This window comes from Lissotriton vulgaris, chromosome 11 (assembly GCF_964263255.1).
Source record: "Lissotriton vulgaris chromosome 11, aLisVul1.2, whole genome shotgun sequence".
In the NCBI taxonomy this organism is placed as follows: domain Eukaryota; kingdom Metazoa; phylum Chordata; class Amphibia; order Caudata; family Salamandridae; genus Lissotriton; species Lissotriton vulgaris.
In genome coordinates, this window is record NC_141699.1 from 1,044,530,420 (window position 1) to 1,044,549,246 (window position 18,827).

The 18,827-nt window shown below is 38.7% G+C and overlaps 1 protein-coding gene across 1 annotated transcript in view; it reads right to left on the minus strand.

Moving 5' to 3' along the window:
* Positions 1-18,827, minus strand: part of NLGN1 (neuroligin 1) — a 498,686-nt gene that overhangs the window by 15,885 nt on the left and 463,974 nt on the right. The window contains exons 3-4 of the mRNA XM_086944382.1: positions 9,947-10,159; positions 2,691-3,480 (exon numbers count right to left, since the gene is read on the minus strand). Of these exons, the coding sequence (XP_086800508.1) occupies positions 2,691-3,480; positions 9,947-10,159 (1,003 nt within the window). The remainder of the gene's footprint in view (positions 1-2,690; positions 3,481-9,946; positions 10,160-18,827) is intronic.

Consider the following 18,827-nt stretch of genomic DNA (forward strand, 5'->3'; position numbering starts at 1 on the left):
AAGATAAGCACCTTATAATTTTGGGGTTGTAACCAACCTCCAAGAGGGCACTCCTCCATTTGTTGTTATATAGTTCAAACATGGTGACAGTGCTTGTCCTGTGGCTCTCTGTTATTCATGGAGCTGAGTGGGGACGGGTTTAACTTTTATTTTGAATATCCCGTTGGTATGGCTGGGCTAGAATCTATTGATTTACAAAAAAGGACTACAAAATGGTGCCCTTGTGACTTCTATAACTATAAAATGAGTGAGAGCCTCCAGTTGTACAACATTGGGAGCTAGCTAGTAAGCTACAAAGAAATCTTTTTTGCTGCTGATGCACTAGTCAGATTATGTGCACTTATACAACACAACACTAATAATCATAGTAGAACTAAGCATGTTTACAGACTACTACTACTAGTACAAACAAAAATAATATCAACTTAATTACCTACACGACTTCCTACAACAGTTTTGCCATTTTGCAACCATGCAAATTGGTACTATTCATCTTATTATCACTCAATGTATTGATTTTAGAATGATGAATGACCAAGTCAGCCATTTCAAAATATAAACTGGACTGCATGTTGCAGATCTCATAGTGGCCACTTAGTTTGTTTCTCCTGAAAAACATAGAAAAGCATTGAAATATATTTATAAATTCAAAAACAAGATTATTTACTATTGTCCTCAAATATTTTTGATTACTGCATTTTCAGGCACACTTATGGCCTTAGCAGGCCGTGAGAGTATAAATATAGGCATGTTAGTGAGGAGCCTCATGCAGTGAACCTGTCTGTTCAATGGAGGTAAAAGGGGTGTGAAAGGTAGCTTCAACATATGAACACTGCCTTTCTTGAATTGTTGCATGTTGTACCTGAAGCTGCATTGGTACATCTCTCAATGAACAGCGATTTCAGAAAAGTTATATGATCATTAAAAACGGTGTGGATCTGAACATATTTTAACATCAGAGACGTTTTCCTATTAAGGGGCTTACACAGAAACAGAAAAAATATGTGGAGTGTATTGCACTTTGACAAACTTGATTTATTTTATTTTATTTTTTTGTTGAATGTTTCATTAGACTCTACTCCTAGTAGATTATTCCAAGCAGCTTTCTCTTTTCATCTTTTAGTTCTCATCCCATTTCAAATGCCTTTCAGTAGCCACTAGTAATGTCTGTTATCTGCTACTCTTTTTTTAAATCATAGCTTTTTGCATGGACATTTGTTCGTTTTCACAGCTTCCACCATTCTGTCTCAGGCTGACATCTACCGAGGAGACCGCAGACACCAATGCATTTTATCCATGAGGGATGGCTGGTTTACTCATGAGGTTTCCAAAGCCCAAGATTCTCTCACGTGCAATCTATAAACAGAAGACAAAGCGGTACTGGCTTAGCCAGTGCTAAATGTGTGCAGGTGGTGAGCACCGGCACACATTTTTGATTAAAAAAAACATATTTTTTCATCATCAGACTTAGAGGCAGAGCTAGAGAGAACAATGAGTAAAAGGCAAAACGAAGGAGGCATAAAAAGATAGGAAAACAGTGACAAGCATAAAAAGAAAGTACAAAAAAACCATGAGAGAGGAAGATTCCAGGCCATATTTATAAAGGGTTTGGACCTGTGCAGTCACACAAAGTGTCATTCTGTATGAAAATGTCTGCAATTCATTCTTAATGCTTTATTAAAAGTAATTTACTGATGGAAAATTGCTTTAGACCATTCAAAACTTTAGTTTTATTCAAATATCATTGGCAAACGGGTGTATTTGTCTCTAAGAAGGATCGGGAATTCTGAGCTACAAAATAATAAAATCATGCACATTTACAGAATGACCTACAATATTTAAGCAATTGCATCAGGTATTTAAAATATCCAGATTTTCCCCCATATGTGTTCTCTGAAGCTATCTTGGTATAGTGACTCAATGTTACTATGTAGTGGCTCAACAAACCCAACCCTAGCACTATGCTCTGCAATTGGGGTTGGGTAAAAATAATGTAATAAGAAATAGTAAAATAAACTTAGTTAAACCTTAGAAATTATCATGGTGATTTCATTTATTTCTTTGCTAGTAGTTTGATAAAAAATAACTCACACCGTTTTTGAGCCTGGCCATTTAGTGATTGAGACATCAGCTAATCGTTAACAGTAAGCCCTCTGTGGTTCTGTCATAACAAACTAAACAACTCTTCACCTTCAAAGGAAGCAGGGAAATAACAGTTTTGGGATACCACAATATTACCCTCTTAGTGGATCCAATATGCAAGATTCTTTGTGGTGTAAATTTAAAAGCACGTATGAGTGAGGAAAAGGATTTGGAAATGCTTATTCATATCTACACATTTCACAGGCAATTTCTGGATCTAATCCAGTAACTCCTCCCTTAAGTATAACAATGACTGAAAAAAGTACACATTTAATAGACCCTCCTCATATGTAAGTGACATCTCTTAAAACAAATCAGTACCGATCACAGTCTTGTGAATCAGCTTCATATTTCGCACAGATGTCCAATTGTGACCTTAATTCAAAAAATTATATGCAAATACAGACAAGAAAAAAACATTAATTATAGGAAGTCCTCATTAATCGTTATGTTTATATAATTGTCTAACAGTACTAGAATTTACAAAATGTAATGAAAAGAGCAACCATTGATATTTTCATTGGAAGAATTTGTAAGGAGGTACTCACCCTGTCTTAGCAAAATTTGTCCAGTATGTCATTACCACTGCACTTAGCATGACATCATTTTTGGAAAAATTACAAGGAAACAATTCAGTAGGTCCAATCATCGGAATCCCAAACACGTAGGGAACTTCATCTCCATGAGCTGCGTCAGCCCAACCAGGCACCTGGTCAGTTTGGCAATGATGGTAAAAGGCATAGAAATATGTGGGAGATCCAAAGTTTGAGTGAAGGTCCGCTGTTGCCACTGCTGGAGCCACCCACTGATGATCTGTAAACAAAGCTAACAAGGTCTTTCTTCTCGTTTCAGGATTATGCCGGTCCGCCCAATCCGTATACATAAATTTGATGGTTTCCCTCATAATATCTTTCCCTTCTGTGTATCCATAAAGGTTGTCCACAAAATTTGAAACAGTAAAGTCAAAATCGCTTGCTGATATGCCATCCTCATGGTCAACAATACTTTCCACAAATTTTAAGCCTTCTCCTTGGTTAACTCCAAGCATGATATCATAATTGAGGAATTCCCCTTGTTCCATCAGAATCTGAGGGTCATCAGGTATCACATCTCCATCAATCACGGGTCCAAAGGCTATGTGGTATCGTGCAGGTTGAATGTCCTGGTCAACAAGCTCTCTATAAGGCCTTTTCTGTAGACATTCTATTAATTCTATAGTATCTGACATGTTACATCCAACTTTTGTTGCCAGCATCCTGGCATATTTGGCAGGCTGGAAACTAACTGCCCAGCTGGAAAGAGCAGTTCCACTTTGAGCGATGGCCCTTTGAAAGAGTCCTGTCAGAAAATAATAAATTGAAATATTGATACAATGATTTAAAACTCAAGTTAAAATAGCAAGTACTTTGTTATGAAACGGAAAACATTATAGGGACATATTGTCTATCTCCCATGCTATATTATTGTAGAAGATACAAGCGTTTTCCCAATACATTCTACTCAAAGAAGGTTTGACTGTACCTCACTCTCTATATTGCTTGCAGAATAGGCTTAGTTGACACATCTTCTTTCCATTACCATTGGTAGAAGACCATGCTAAGCCTAATAAGAGCATGTATTCATTGGTACTGAAATTATATTAGCTTTAAATTTAGTAAGCATAGGAGGGATTTATGGGCAGGTTTTGTCTCATTTCCATTGCGTGTATGCTTGTCACATCATATTGTTTTATTTATTGCAATTGTTTGAGTGTGTGTGCATGTGATTAGATACATAGATACATGCATTAGAGAGATCCTGTGTGCGAGAAAGACAGAGAATTAAAGAACCATACCCTTTACTAGTAATTATATAATTTGGGGAGCTACTCAAATTCTCAATAGGCAGTAATACTTAAGTACTATCAAGTTTCAAATGATGGCCATTGTTAATGGCCTATAATATATTTTATTTATTTGTGAACCAAGCTCTTGACCTAAGAACAGTTACTACTACGTGCAAGTAGTGTACTAGAAAATATTCAAACAAAATCCATCAACACAGTTACATCCCAAAAAAAGAGACATATATTGCACAGATGAACATCTACATAGGTATGTGATAGTTAAAACCGGACCAATGGTCAGCCATTTTTACTTCCAACATGGCTACCGAGATTGAACATAGTTTAGGTAGAAGGTTGCAGGGGTTTAGTAGTCTATATTTTATTAGGGTACCTCATGGAATCGCCAAATAATACTGAGGATGGTGCAGGGGAGATAATATGATGGTATTTACTCTGTTCAAGGTCACCTCCTGAAAAGAGGGTCCTCACTTAGAAATATACTTTAGAAGGAATTATTTGACTTTCATGGGCATTTTTCTAGCGAGTGTCATGGTTGGCTAGCAATTTATAATTAGGAAATTCACCATTTTTAAAAATCACTTATCGTGCCTAGAAAACAAGCTAATGAACTGCAAAGAATTTGTGTGGTTCATTGACAAAAACAATTGGCACACATGACAAATATATTGAAAAACAACAGAGAAAAATGATTCACTTTGTTAGAGGTAATTGTGAAAAGTCCCTGTGAGAGGGTCCAGGAGCAGTCAAGAAGATATAGGGCCTGAATTGTAACTCCTGTGGTTTTTCCCCTCTGGTGTCCTGGAGCCACCTTACTGGGGACCCCCAGATTGAAAACCAGGTACCTCTTTTTAGCCCATGATTACAAGGGTAGCAAGGCAGAGCTATGCCCAAATATAATACAAAAATAATCGAATACCTACAGACTGACACATGGAAATGTGTGGGATATTCATTTCTATGCAATGCATTCTCTCCTTAGTTTTATGTCCCCTGCTGGTCAGCCTCTGTCAGTGTGAGTTATATGAATGCTGATGTGTGCCTGGTGGGGTGAAGGTCAGTTAGAGTTCATGGGCTGAGCAGCAAGGATGCTGCTCCCATGGGGGCTATCCTGATACCTTGTTACCATCCGCTACCTGTAACCCATTGGCAGCTCCTCCGCTAAGTCAGAGGAATACGCCCCATTGCTCAAAAGGAAAAATAAAATTATAATAACATATCGTTATTATCGTTTTATTTTTTCTATTGCAGTCAGTGCCAAGGCAGGACTGGCCAGAGTAGGGAGAGGAGTGGTTTGCACTCCTTAAGTGCTGGCCAAACATTAATGTGCACTTTGCATGCTCCCCACCAGGCTACATTACACAGCCTGGTGAGGAACATGCACAGGCTCCCTGTCCCTGTCTGAGCGCTGATCAATGGCACTCAGACCAATCACATTGATGTACTGCAGGCTCAGGGAAGCCTGTGTGCCTGGGCGCTTCCTGCTGCCAGCCGAAACAGGAGACAGGGAGATAGAAGATTGAGAGGACGGAGAAGAGACAGTGCCGGCTGCTCCAGGTAAGCCCTTTTTTACTTTGTTTTCCATTCCGAACATATAACAGCCTGCAGTCTTGGGTGTTCAACCTTCTTTTCACCTATTTTATCTAGCACACACCTTCTAACAAGCAAAGTAGCAGATGGACAGCCCATCTGACTGTCAGCAGTCTACTCAAGTTAGAAGGTGTGCCTGGCTTATTGGACCCTGTTCAACTGAATGCTGTGTCTACAGTGTACAATGAACGCACTCTTCTGCATTTCTCAACTGAGGGGTGAAAGAGCATGCCTCAAAACTCTGCCAAACCTCTGGATATTTGGGTGCCTCTCAGAACAGTAAACAAGTGCCTCCTTACACATGAGGAGGAGCCAAGAGAAGTGAGTATTTGTTGCATTTTATTTTAATTCACACAGCTGTGAGTGCATTTTTTTTTTACATTTTGTGTCAGAGTCTCATTTACACCCTAACAACATCAGAGAGTCTAACAACAATGGTCCTAACATCCCAAAGTTTGTGGGTAAAATACCCAACTCCAGGGAAGCTTGTTCTCAATGGAATTAATTCCCTGAGTACCAACTTTTTTTTACCTCGGTCACCCAGGAAAAGAAACACTAATTGCAGATATTGTAATGAGTATCTTCTCTTGAAACCAATAGCCAACAGCACATTAGCAGGGTTGATGCTCCTGCCCCTCCTGGGGACTCACTTTTTCTAATATGATTTATTTATCTCTGCCCACAGGCTCTATGGGCAATCTTCACCACTGGCTGCAAGCCCTTTCAAATATCAGACACATGCAAGTATATTTTTCTTTCTTGATTTTCTTGGTGCATTTGTTCTTTTATTTTTCAGAAGAGGATACACTTCCCCAACATAAGGTACCGCACACAACTTAAGGCAGACCATGCAGGAGCCTATGCAGCCAGACAACATTCACGCCCAGGCAGCACACTTATCATTGCACATGAGAGGAAACCAATCATTGCACATGAGAGGAAACCAGGCTCTGCTTCTTCTTTTGTTGAACTTCCTCCATTAGCATAAGCAATTGTGAACGTGATCCTGGACACAGACATGAGGAGGGAGCAAGCACACATGTGTGCTGGGACTGCAGGACCCCCACTTATCATAGGGACCCTCCATACAGGTTCAATGGATTTCCAAGCAACTAGACAGAAGATGCTGTCCACCCACCTCAATTGGGGATAAAATATTATAGCTCAACTCCGCATTTGCAGCTCTGATCTTCCAGGAGAACACAAAAAAGCACAGCTCTGAGGTGCAATTATGATGTCTCGACCAGACGTCTGAGGGGATGTGCATATGTGCGAATACTTTGCAGATGGATATATTCAGCCCCAGTCGGTGAAATTAATCTAGATTTTGGTTTTCTGCTACTATAGGCGTGCTAGGAGAAGGGGAATCACCCCAAAATGGATTTATTGCCCAGGAGATGTTTTGAACTGCCATCTGTCCTGCATAGTGATTCTCTTAGCCCAGCAGGGTAGTTCAGAAACCAAATCTCAGGGAAACAGAATACATGCCAAGTACCTCATGCTGGGTAACGTTGGCAAATTTATATTTCATATGCACATGTGACCCTTTTGAACATGGAAATATTCATGTCAATCAATTTTCTACAGTGAGCTATCCTAAAGTTGTATTTTGCAAAGTTTGATCCAAAGTGTATATACACTTAAGCACTAGAGACTTCTTTTTTGTCAAAAAGAAAGAGAATATTTCTTTTTGGAGGCCCAATTAAATTATGAGGCCTGTATCATAACCAAACAATTCTTAGTCTCTAATCCACTCCAACTGTGGTCAATGCTGATGTGTTTTTGATTTTCTTAATAGAAGGAACTGTCCACCTCAGCAGGCCTTGCATGTTTCAGGACCATCACAGGTAATAGTTCATATAAGCCATGAGCTGTCATCAGGAGCAGCCATTCCAGAAACCCCTCAAATCTACACTTCATAACAGAAACCTATCACAGATACCAATGTTTGCCAAAGACTCAAATGCATCAGTCCTTCCCACCTGAATGTAGGCAGGACACAACACACATCAGCCTCAGCCTCTGAAATGGGCACAGCACAAGAACTAGTTAATCACAGTCCCATTTATGTCACTGGTGCAAGCAGTCACAGTTTCTGAAAGCAGATTGGCAGATACTCAGTAAGGGATTGTTTCGGTGTCAGTGCTGGCACTGATCATGTTCTGCGCTAGGCCTTTTACTGGAATGGTTTCCATCTCATTATGTCAGGTTTGTTCCGGGTTTGAGGCACTCCTTCAATGGGAAATGTACCTTCAGTTTCTAAAGGAGTATCAAAGTTCTACCATCATACAAAATATTCTGTATAAAATAGTATGTCCCATTGCAATTACTTTATGAGTTATGCTAACTTTTGGTAGAGTGGAAAAATATAACTTTCAATACCCTCCTCACGTTGCGAAGCTCCATGACGTCAGGAGGGCATTCAATAGGCGGTGGACTCACCTTGATAAATGTGTGACTACAGGGACCCGCTCCCACGTCATTTTGAGCACACATAGCGTTGAAAATCGATGACACCGAGGTGTGTTTTGTATAAAAACACTGATTGAAGGGCTAATTAGCCACTCATACAGAATCAAGGTAGGAGTGCAGGGATAAAAACATGTGATCTAGGGTCCTGAAGAAAGCCTTATTGACCCCTTGTAGGGCTAATCGAAACATGTTGACAAGTGTGCAGTGAGGTGGGGTGAGTGGCTACTAAAAATCCCTAACACTCCCATCCCAATTTCTTTTTTTAATCCTGGCTGGATAATCCAGGAATAAAGCAAAAAGGGCGGATATATCCGAACTAGCTTTAGACTTCACAACCTGCACATTTAATTTTCCTCAACCCTCTATTGATTTTTTCTGTGTTTGTATTGTCTTCCCCTTCCCTTAGCTCCACCCCAGGCGTTGGTCTGCACAGGGGTGTTAATTAGCAAGCCCAATGATGAAGCATGCCACAATTTGTGGGTGAGGTCATTTTTTCAACACAGGGCACATGCCATTTAAACCTAATGAGTGTGTAAGCTACAGTCCTACCTCCTTTTGTGTGTATACAAGTTTATCCAGGGGAGATAGGGGTAGGATTTTACTCTCTCCCCGCTTCTAAAAGTGTGTTCAACTACATTTCACATTGCTATATGCACTTTTTAGGTATGGCAAATATTTGATCAGATAATCACATCCAATAAAACTAAAGCAAGTAAAAATGATTTTCATTGACAAAAACCAGCGAGCAGAAAAATAAAAACAATTGTCAACCGTGACTAGCAAAGGTTGTTGCAATGTATATAAAGCAATGTACCTTGCTGAAAATGTGTAAATAAAAAATATAGGAGTGAGAAAGACAAAGAAGATGGAAGGGAGGAAGAAGGGATTATGGAAGGAGCCAAAACACAACAAAGACAGGAAGAGCAGAATGCAAAGTGTGAGGGAAGAAAAAGGGAAGGAAAGATGGAAAGAAAGAAAGAAAGAAAGAAAGAAAGAAAGAAAGAAAGAAAGAAAGAAAGAAAGAAAGAAAGAAAGAAAGAAAGAAAGAAAGAAATGAGTGAAGTGATAGGTAGAAAATTATTGGGTTGGAGTAGTGAAATGACTCCAGGAATTTACACTGTGAAAAATAGGTGTCATGCTTTTGAAATCATTTAGACATGTTCTGCCACTGACACCTTTTAAAATGTATTCTTTAACTTAGATTTCAGAAAAGAGGTATACTGCAAACATAGCAAGGATTGTGCACAGGTATCATACAAATGTAATATTGCCTTAATCAAATCTCATAATTTCTGGGAACTTTTTAGGCATGAACCTATCACTTTTCCTTGAGTTCAAGCAGAAGATTTCTGATGGGAACTGTCGGCCGCGGGTGCAGCACTAGAAATACGCACCGTGTGATTTACAGAATCTAAATGGCTCTAGGTACCTCACGGGTTATACTGTAACTGAATGTCATGTGATGGAATGCACAGTGTATGGGAAATCTTTGTGAGATCATTTCTACTTGCAAACAAAATGGCAAAAAGGGGGATTTTGCGAAAAAACGAATTCTGAAAAGTCTAGATTTTGACACAGACACAGAACGCTGCATAATATATTCTTAAAACCTTTAATTCTTAAGGAATTACAACTACTGTACAAAGAAAAAGTCATGCGATTCCGTTTAACCATGCATTTAACCTAGATAAATATTGCTATATTTATTACTAGTAGCATTACTACATTTTTCAGAAGAAAAAAAATGTGCATGCTTTCATTGCAATAATATTATGACTGCAACCATTTTAGTTGTGCACTCAAAACAAACAGAAAAGTACATACAGTTAACTTCACATTGCACAAAGGATAGAGGCATGCAGACATCAAAATATTCAAAATGTGCATCCTGCGGAATACCTTTGGTTGAATTACTCCAGCGGTTACCTTCAGAGTAATGGGACAAAGTCAACAAATTGACACAAGAAGCACCAGCACCAGATCCAAAAACAGTGATCCTTAAGGGATCACCACCAAAGAACCCAATGTTTTCACTAGTCCATCGTAGAGCCTGAATTAGATCGAGGAGGCCATAGTTCCCTTTCGCAGCTTGATCACCAGTGCTCAAAAAACCTAGAAAACAGGAGACAAAAATAGGACGAATTAATACACATCATTTCTTCACAACTATGACATGTGTAAGGTATACATTTGAATAAATTCTCGACATTGTGCAAAATGTGCAGTTTGTTTGGCTTTACATCTGGTACAAATTGGACCTCGATCTTGTCAAAACATTCAGCATCCATTACATTACTAATCATGTTGTGGGTGGTGTATAGGTGCCTCCACTATTACTGCAAGGAGCACAGAGACACCCATCATAAGGAGTACAGAAAATAGGCAAGGCATCCCTTTGTTGTTCAGGGATGTGCAATCTCCCGGAAATCTGACAAAATATTTTACACAATTTTTCCCCAAACCTTTGGAAAAAATTATTTGATGTTTTGTGATCTGTCTTTATTAGTGATGTTGACCAAATGGTGAGGGACATTTTGGGAAGGGATTAAAACAACAGTAGGTGATGGTTGAATTGCTTGAAACGTCTCAGCTACTGGCAGTCGCAAATATTCAAGTTCATCGTTTGGAGGAAGGAAATTGGCAGAAATACATCTACTGAGTTGTGAGTTCGGAGTTACCAAAGATGAGTAGAGGTGCCACTTTATTTATAGTCTTCATCCAACCCTGTTTGCTTAGATGACAGACTTTAGGGCGGATTTATTAATTTATAAATATGGGTTTTTTCTACATGGCAAAGTCACTTTTACTTTCCAAGTGTCACTGCAGTAATTTTCATCTTCAGTCCAGCCAGAGCACAATGTTACTTCTGGTAGCCATACATTTTTATCATATCTGTGGGTGGTGTGAAAACAGGCTGCATACCAGCTATGAGATTGATCTTCCACGCCACTTGTGCAATTTCAGCGCTTACTTATAGTGGCCTTACTGGACAATTGTCTAAAGCCAATTTTACAGTAAGTTTTTTGTGGGCAGAGCACATGCACTGTGGCACTGGTTAGCATTATCACCGCACACATTACTACTAATAGCAAAACTAGGGTCCCAAAAAAGGTTAAACATACTGGTTTGGTCATGTGAAAAAGACAGATTTCTTGCACACTTCATGCCGTTCTCATACCATTCTTGAAACTGGGACCAAATGCCATTGCAGTCTTTCATGCTTCTCAGGATGAGAAGAAATCTGCAGTGGAATCATGGTGGGAGAGTTGAGGCAACACGGCCAGATCAGCTGACTCCGGAGCGCGAGGATCCTGGTTCGCTCACCGGCATCAGCTCAGCTTAGCATTATGTGACTCTATGCAATAGCTCACTATAGCCTGATTCATCATAGTGCCGTTTTGCGAGTTTGAAATAGCGATTCATAAGGAATCGCTATTCCAGACTCGCAAAACGGCATTCATGTAGGAATCGCAAAAACAAATGCGATTCCTATATATTCCTTATTTGCGATTAGCAAATTGTTAATCGCAAATAAGGAATAACTCCCCATTCATTCCTATGGGCCAAAAGGCCCATAGGAATAAATGGGGAGTATTCCTTATTTGCGATTAGCAATTTGCTAATCGCAAATAAGATAGCGATTTACAGGGTGCCAGGGGTATCCAAAGGACACCCTGTAGCACCCCTTAAAAGCAAATACGAACAGGTGTTGCGCACACACATGTCCAAAGGACATGTGTGTGTGCAACATGCAACTTAGAAAAATGCTTTTAAAAGCCTTTTTCTAAGTTTTCGCTATTTACCATGAGGTTTGACCTCGCGGTAAACAGCGGGCCGAAATTGCGAATTCGCAATTTTAACATGGATGATTAATTGCATTTAAGGAATCTCAAATAGAGATTCCTTAAATGTAATTCATTGCAAAAGAGCGAAATCGCTATTACCGATTTTTGCCCATTTCGGCTTGATGAATCAGGCTGTTAATCTCCACAATGGGCCCTAACTCATTGAAACACTTGAGGGGTGATATGTTCATGCTTTACAAATACAAATTACAAATTATTATCATGATATTGATTTTCTATAGAGTTACCCTTGCTCCAGTTGACACTGGAAGTCTCACCACTGCTCTTTCGTGGCATATCATTCTTTGAGTTCCTCTGAAAAGGGATGCAATTTTTCAGTTTAACTAATGTTAGTATAATTGTAGAATGCATCAAAATAACTAAACTACTTGAAAGAAACATAATTCTAATACTCACCTGCAGTGCAGATACCCTGCTGCCAAGGTTTGCACTCTTTGTGGGCTAAGTTTGTATCTAAATCAAAATATAAGAGTTTTCTGGGTGAATGTTGAGACCAGTCAGAGAGACAGTTAGCCAGAAAGGTCATGGGAATTAACTGATGATCAATGCAGGGAGATGGTATGGATGAGCCTGCATTCAAATTCTCGATTGTAGGTTGTGGTCACACACAGGACAACTACAAAATTTTAACAAATAGGAGAATTTCAAACAATACTGGTGCATGAGGAAACTTGTGTGGGATCCTAGCAAATGAGAGGATTCTAAATAACAAGGGAGGGCAGGAGGTTCACTATCTGAACGATGAAAATATATTGCTCTTTTCCTCTAATGTTTAAATCCTCTGACATATGTCTCTTCTTTTGAAATCTAATTTTCTATGTAATGCTGTCCATTTGCATCTACATATATAAATGTAATTAATTAGGTTCATACCAGATGGGATATTGAATGTATTGACACAAATTTAGAATATATATAGTATGCCAGTCTCTCCTTCATATACACTTAAGTCAATAACTTGAATTTAATTGTGACAATATTTGTTTGTTTGCAAATTGATACTGGCAGTGGTAATGTTTATAAATTAACATTGAATCCAAGAGACTGTCAGCAGACAAAGTCATATTTATTGACTCATACATTATTAAACATAGCAATCATCCTTCTACTTCTTGCAGCCAGTCATTCACAACATATCTTCCAAGAGCTCTTTCACGTTTAACTATTGTTAAATAGTGTATTCTGTTGTAAGGCACACATTCAAACATAGGGGCACCCCATTATTGCGGATGGAGGGGGTGCAGCTTCATCAGGTGTGAAGGAAGTAGGAGGAGGAGAATGACAGGCTGGTTTGTTGCCCTTCTACTTCCAATGTATGCCTCTAGAAGGACAGCTGAACTGTCGGCAGTTACAAATTGGATATGCAAGGGGGCAACTTCAGTTTCCCTCAAATGTCATATGTCCAGTATTCATCTTAAAGGCAGTAATAAAGGCAGAGAAATCCTGCCAAGAGCAACATTTTTCTTTTAGGGCTCTGGCTTAGCTCATTGTTCATCCTGGATACTGATATGTGCTAATGGATTTCTACAACTCAATGTCTCCTCACATTGGCTGACCTTTCAAACATTCAACCAATGGGAAGGGTAGGATCTGAAAACCGTGCAAGACAGCGCTTGCTGATCCAGCATATCCTTGCTCATTTTATTACTCTTTCCTTCATGCCCAGCCTGCCTACTGAGCCCCAAGGTCTCATCGATTTCTGGCCTACTGTTGTGTGCCTGGGCCCTCTGGGTTCGGGAGGCAGGGAGCTCTCTATTCACGGTGGCAACAGAAAAACACACTGGGACTACATATCAAAATAACACAGGAAACCAATATAAAACCCAAAAGCACAATACCATCCACACTAACTATAGTTGGCATGTAGGTGCAATTTTTAATTCAAACTTTTAATTTCATATTTCATGTTAAACTCTTGGGGCCCGATTCACAGAAGTAACTTAAGACAAAATCCTAAACTTACTACTTTTGGTACTTACTTACTTCTAACTTTAGGAGGCAGAGCGTCCGGCCCGGAGGCAGAGCGTCCGGCCCAGAGGCGGACCTTCCGGACCAGAGGTGGAGATTTCAGCCATGGCTAAATCCCCACCTCCGAGCCGGAAGCTCCGCCTCCATGCCGGAAGCACCGCCTCTGGGCCGGAATTTCCGGCCCGAGTGCCGACGTAAAGTTAGTAGTCGTAAATCCATTCTGTGAATACCAAAAGTAGTAAGTGCATTCTGTAAATACCAAAAGTAGTAAGTTTAGGATTTTGTCTTAAGTTAATTCTGTGAATCGGGCCCACGTTGTTTTGGTGTCATTTCTTTATAAAAATGTATGCCATTTTTCTACATTGGTTTGTAAATTTTCTTGTGTTGTGTTTTCACTTTCTTATTTTTGAGTACTGCATAAGTGCTTTACACATTGCCTTTAAGTAAAGCCTGACTGCTTGTGCCAACCTATCAGGGGCTTTAGCACAGGTTTAATTAGTGATTTTGTGGTTCACCCTGACAAGGATTGTTATTATAAATTGAGGTGGTTTCTCACCCACTCAACTAATATGCCAATTTATTACAGTCACTTTTACTCAAATGGTTGCACGCATGTATGGAAATGATGATGAAATTAAATGCTCCAGGTGATTCTAGATGGACCAGAAGATCTCCTGTTCTATATCCCACTGGCCGCAGACCACTCTTTGCTAAAATAGGGCAGAATACCTTCTCTCTATATGATATCAAATATGGACAAAGTTTTGAGAAGTGATAACCAGGAAACATCAAACCTCAGAAATGGAACGCTATCTAATCAGAACATCATGTAAGTTCGACTAGAATTGCCTGTCCAGTCAATGGTCAGATGAGGATTGTTTTCTATATCTTTGATTCTGTGATCATACATGTTATGTGTAGCGATGCTATGTCCCAAAGCCTTGAAAATGTATTGATATGTGATGATTTTTGGCCCCATCAGTGACTAGTTGCCCTGTTAGAACTGCCTCCTTCACGCCCATCATTTCCAGCATGAAGTTAAGATCATGGAACATTTTACTTTGAATGGACAGCTGGATTGTATTGTTTGATCTTGAATAATTACAAGAGTGAGTCAGGAACTTCCCAGAGTACATTGTACTACCAGCTTAAATACCCAGCAAAGGCAAAGCTCAAGGTTGACCTAAGAGAAAGTTACACCTCATGGCCTTTAGGGGGCAGTGAGCTTCACAGACTCACTACCTTCCTATAAGTTGTAATGATGATTGTATTTCAGTTCAATTTGCTTCAGGTGAACTATACTTTGGTGCCATATGTCAGGGTTGGCAGTACCAAGTAGCCCTTCCTTTAGATCAAGCTCTCGTATTCTCCATGCTTGCAATGAAACACAAGTGGCTTCTAACAAGAATGGCAACAGATCATTTTTTTCTCAGAAATAATTGATCTCTACTTCAATTTATTATTGATTGTCAGTTCCCGGGATTTATATGAATTGATCAGCTTTTTTTTACTCTTACCTAACCTCTACCGATGCTTGACTCTGTCAATGAACCAACTCTTGGTTTTATCTACTATGACCTCAAAGTTATTTGCCTTTGAACAGGTGGTCAAGCTCACATTGCAGGCCAAGAGGTGTCTAGTCTATTTGCACCACGTTGACAATTTAGAACAGTGAGTTAATGTGTTCCCTTCCAAGTTTTGATGAAAACATTGAGTAACACTCCTCCGTGGCTTGATCGCCTATGTAAATGTTAAAAAGGGTTGCAGGGAGCACACAACCCTGTTTGACGCAGCTCATATATTTGGTGTATGAATTGGGGATAGGCAGAAGGGTTCAACACGGCCCATGTGTCCTTGTACATCTCCCCACTGATATCTTTTTCCACAGAATGATATTTCTAGTGTCAAATACGACGGACAAGCCACAGATAAAAAATCTCTTTCATAGACAGCACAGTTCAACAAAAATACCATGGGCTCAGTATTAAGGCTTATGGAAGGCCCGACTCGAAACCCAGTTTGAACATAGGGGACTATACCCCAATTGTTGTGCCACTCCTGTAAATTAGTCATCCAGATATTGCAAAAGGCATTCATACAGGGGTAAAGCATGTACATCAGAGAAACGTTTGAAGGGAAATGAAATAATTGTTTCGGGGATGGGAATTAATATGGCCCCTTGCCATATCGGGGACTTGATCCCAGACCTCAGTCTGATGTTCAGTATAACAGCCCTTCAAGCAACATGCCTTTTAAAAGAGTGTGTGAACATAACCCATGTAGGCCAACAGCTTTTTCAGGCCCAAAATCATAGCAACAATAGCATCAGAGGTAATGTGAAATTGAGAAGGCTTACAGAACACTTTCAGGAATGAAACAGGGACTTTATAAATCTGATCTAAGTTGAATTGGGGCTATCTCCATCACGGTGGCCGCGGCTGGTTTGACACATCCCTTTGGCCATTGCTTTCCAGAGTAACTGAGCCTTTCCATTTTTTGTGTAGTTGAAGGGATTTTTACATCCCTGCCTTTCCTTTTGAATCTATACCCTTCCTATAAAAAGCACTAAACTACCTTGAGTATCTCCTGACTTGGTGGATTTTGTTAAAGGGCTTTCTGCAGGCAACCCTTAATTTGGCATTAAACCATAGTGGGATATGATGTACCCTGTTTGAACCGGTGCTACTTACCTGTATTAGTAACAGCCTGTTACTAAGGCTAACAGTAAATCATTTTGTGTTATTACGTCATATGCCGATACCTTTGGGGTGTAGAGCGGGAATATCGACGGCAAAATATCGAGTTACATAAATATCTCCGCAGAAATATCGACAAGAAGAAATATCGTCAACAAAAATATAGTTTGACCAGAATATCGACAGACAGGTAAGTAATATCGATAACAATAATATAGTTGCAATCAATATCGTTTACAAAAACATAGTTAACAAAAATATCGATTTTTTATTAATTATGAGTAATTTAGTGTTTTTAATGAGTATTGTTTGTTAATTAATAATATGTTGTAGCATTTTATTAGTTATTAATGTATTTTATGTTGAATTTAGTGTTAATAGTTCCGTAGCGGGTTGTGGGTTTATAGGGGAATAGGGTGGGAAGTAATTTAAATATATTAAACTAATTGATTAATTAATGTGTTAATTTAATACAAATTGTTTAATAATTATTAGTTAATTAATTTAAATTAGTTAATTGATAATTAATTATGTTAATTAATTATGTTAATTGTTTACTTAATTTTAGGTGTGTGTGGTGGACTTTTTAAGTGAAAATGTAGTGACGTAATTACATTTTTATTGAATAATTAATAAATTAATTATAAATTAATTATAATTAAATAATTATTAATTTTAAAAGAGTAAATAAATTTAAGTTTGTGTTGTGGTGTTTATAAGTGTATATGGTGTGAAAGCTGTCAATTAAATAATTAATTAAACATTTTGAAAATACAATAATAATCATTAATTAATTAGTAAATATTAAATGTAATTGAGTAATTAATTTTAGGTGTGTAGGTGTTTGTTAATAATAATATATTTAAATGCATATATTAAATATGTTTATAATCTACATTAAATTTTATACTAAATTTGATAGATGGTTTATTATTTTTTTGGAGTTCCAGCGCTTTCCCTACTGTTGTACCCTGTGGAGTGGGGATAGTAATTTTTATGCCTACGCTATCCAGCGCTTTCCCTACTGTTGCACCCTCTGGAGTGGGAATAGTAATTTTTACCCCTACGCTATCCAGCGCTTTCCCTACTGTTGCACTCACTGGAGTGGGAATAGTAATTTTTACCCCTACGCTATCCAACGTTTTCCCCACTGTTGTACCCACTGGAGTGGGAATAGTAATTTTTACCCCTACGCTATCCAACGCTTTCCCTACTGTTGCACCCTTTGGAGTGGGAATAGTAATTTTTACCCCTACGCTATCCAGCGCTTTCCCTACTGTTGCACTCACTGGAGTGGGAATAGTAATTTTTAACCCTACGCTATCCAACGCTTTCCCTACAGTTGCACCCTTTGGAGTGGGAATAGTAATTTTACCCCTACGCTATCCAACTCTTTCCCTACTATTGCACCCTCTGGAGTGGGAATAGTAATTTTTACCCCTACGCTATCCAGCGCTTTCCCTACTGTTGTACTCACTGGAGTGGGAATAGTAATTTTTACCACTAGGCTATCCAACGCTTTCACCACTGTTGCACTCTTTGGAGTGGGAATGGTAATTTTTACCCCTACGCTATCCAACGCTTTCCCTACTGTTGCACCCTTTGGAGTGGGAATAGTAATTTTTACCCCTACGCTATCCAACGCTTTCCCTACTGTTGCACTCACTGGAGTGGGAATAGTAATTTTTACCCCTACGCTATCCAACGCTTTCCCTACTGTTGCACCCTTTGGAGTGGGAATAGTAATTTTTACCCCTACGTTATCCAATGTTTTCCCTACTGTTGCACCCTCTGGAGTGGGAATAGTAATTTTTACCCCTACACTATCCAACGTTTTCCCTACTGTTGGACCCTCTGGAGTGGGAATAGTAATTTTTACCCCTTCGCTATCAAATATTTTAACTATTAATTTTTCCATATTTTTATTAAATGTATGTATTTTTGTTGTTATATACTTTTATGTGTTAAATATATGTATATGTACACATTTATTAAGTTTATAATGATAAAATTTAGTTAATGTTTTATAAATAGTTAAAATATAAAAGTGATGTAATGTATTTTGTTAATAATAGTTATATTTTTTAATTATTTAATGTAATTTATATTAATTAATAAAGTCGATATTTTTTACATCAATATTTATTACATCTATATTTTTGAGTCGATATTTATGTACTTACCTGTTTAGCTATAGGGAGTCAATATTTTGTCATCGATATTTATACAACTATATTTTTGTCAACTATA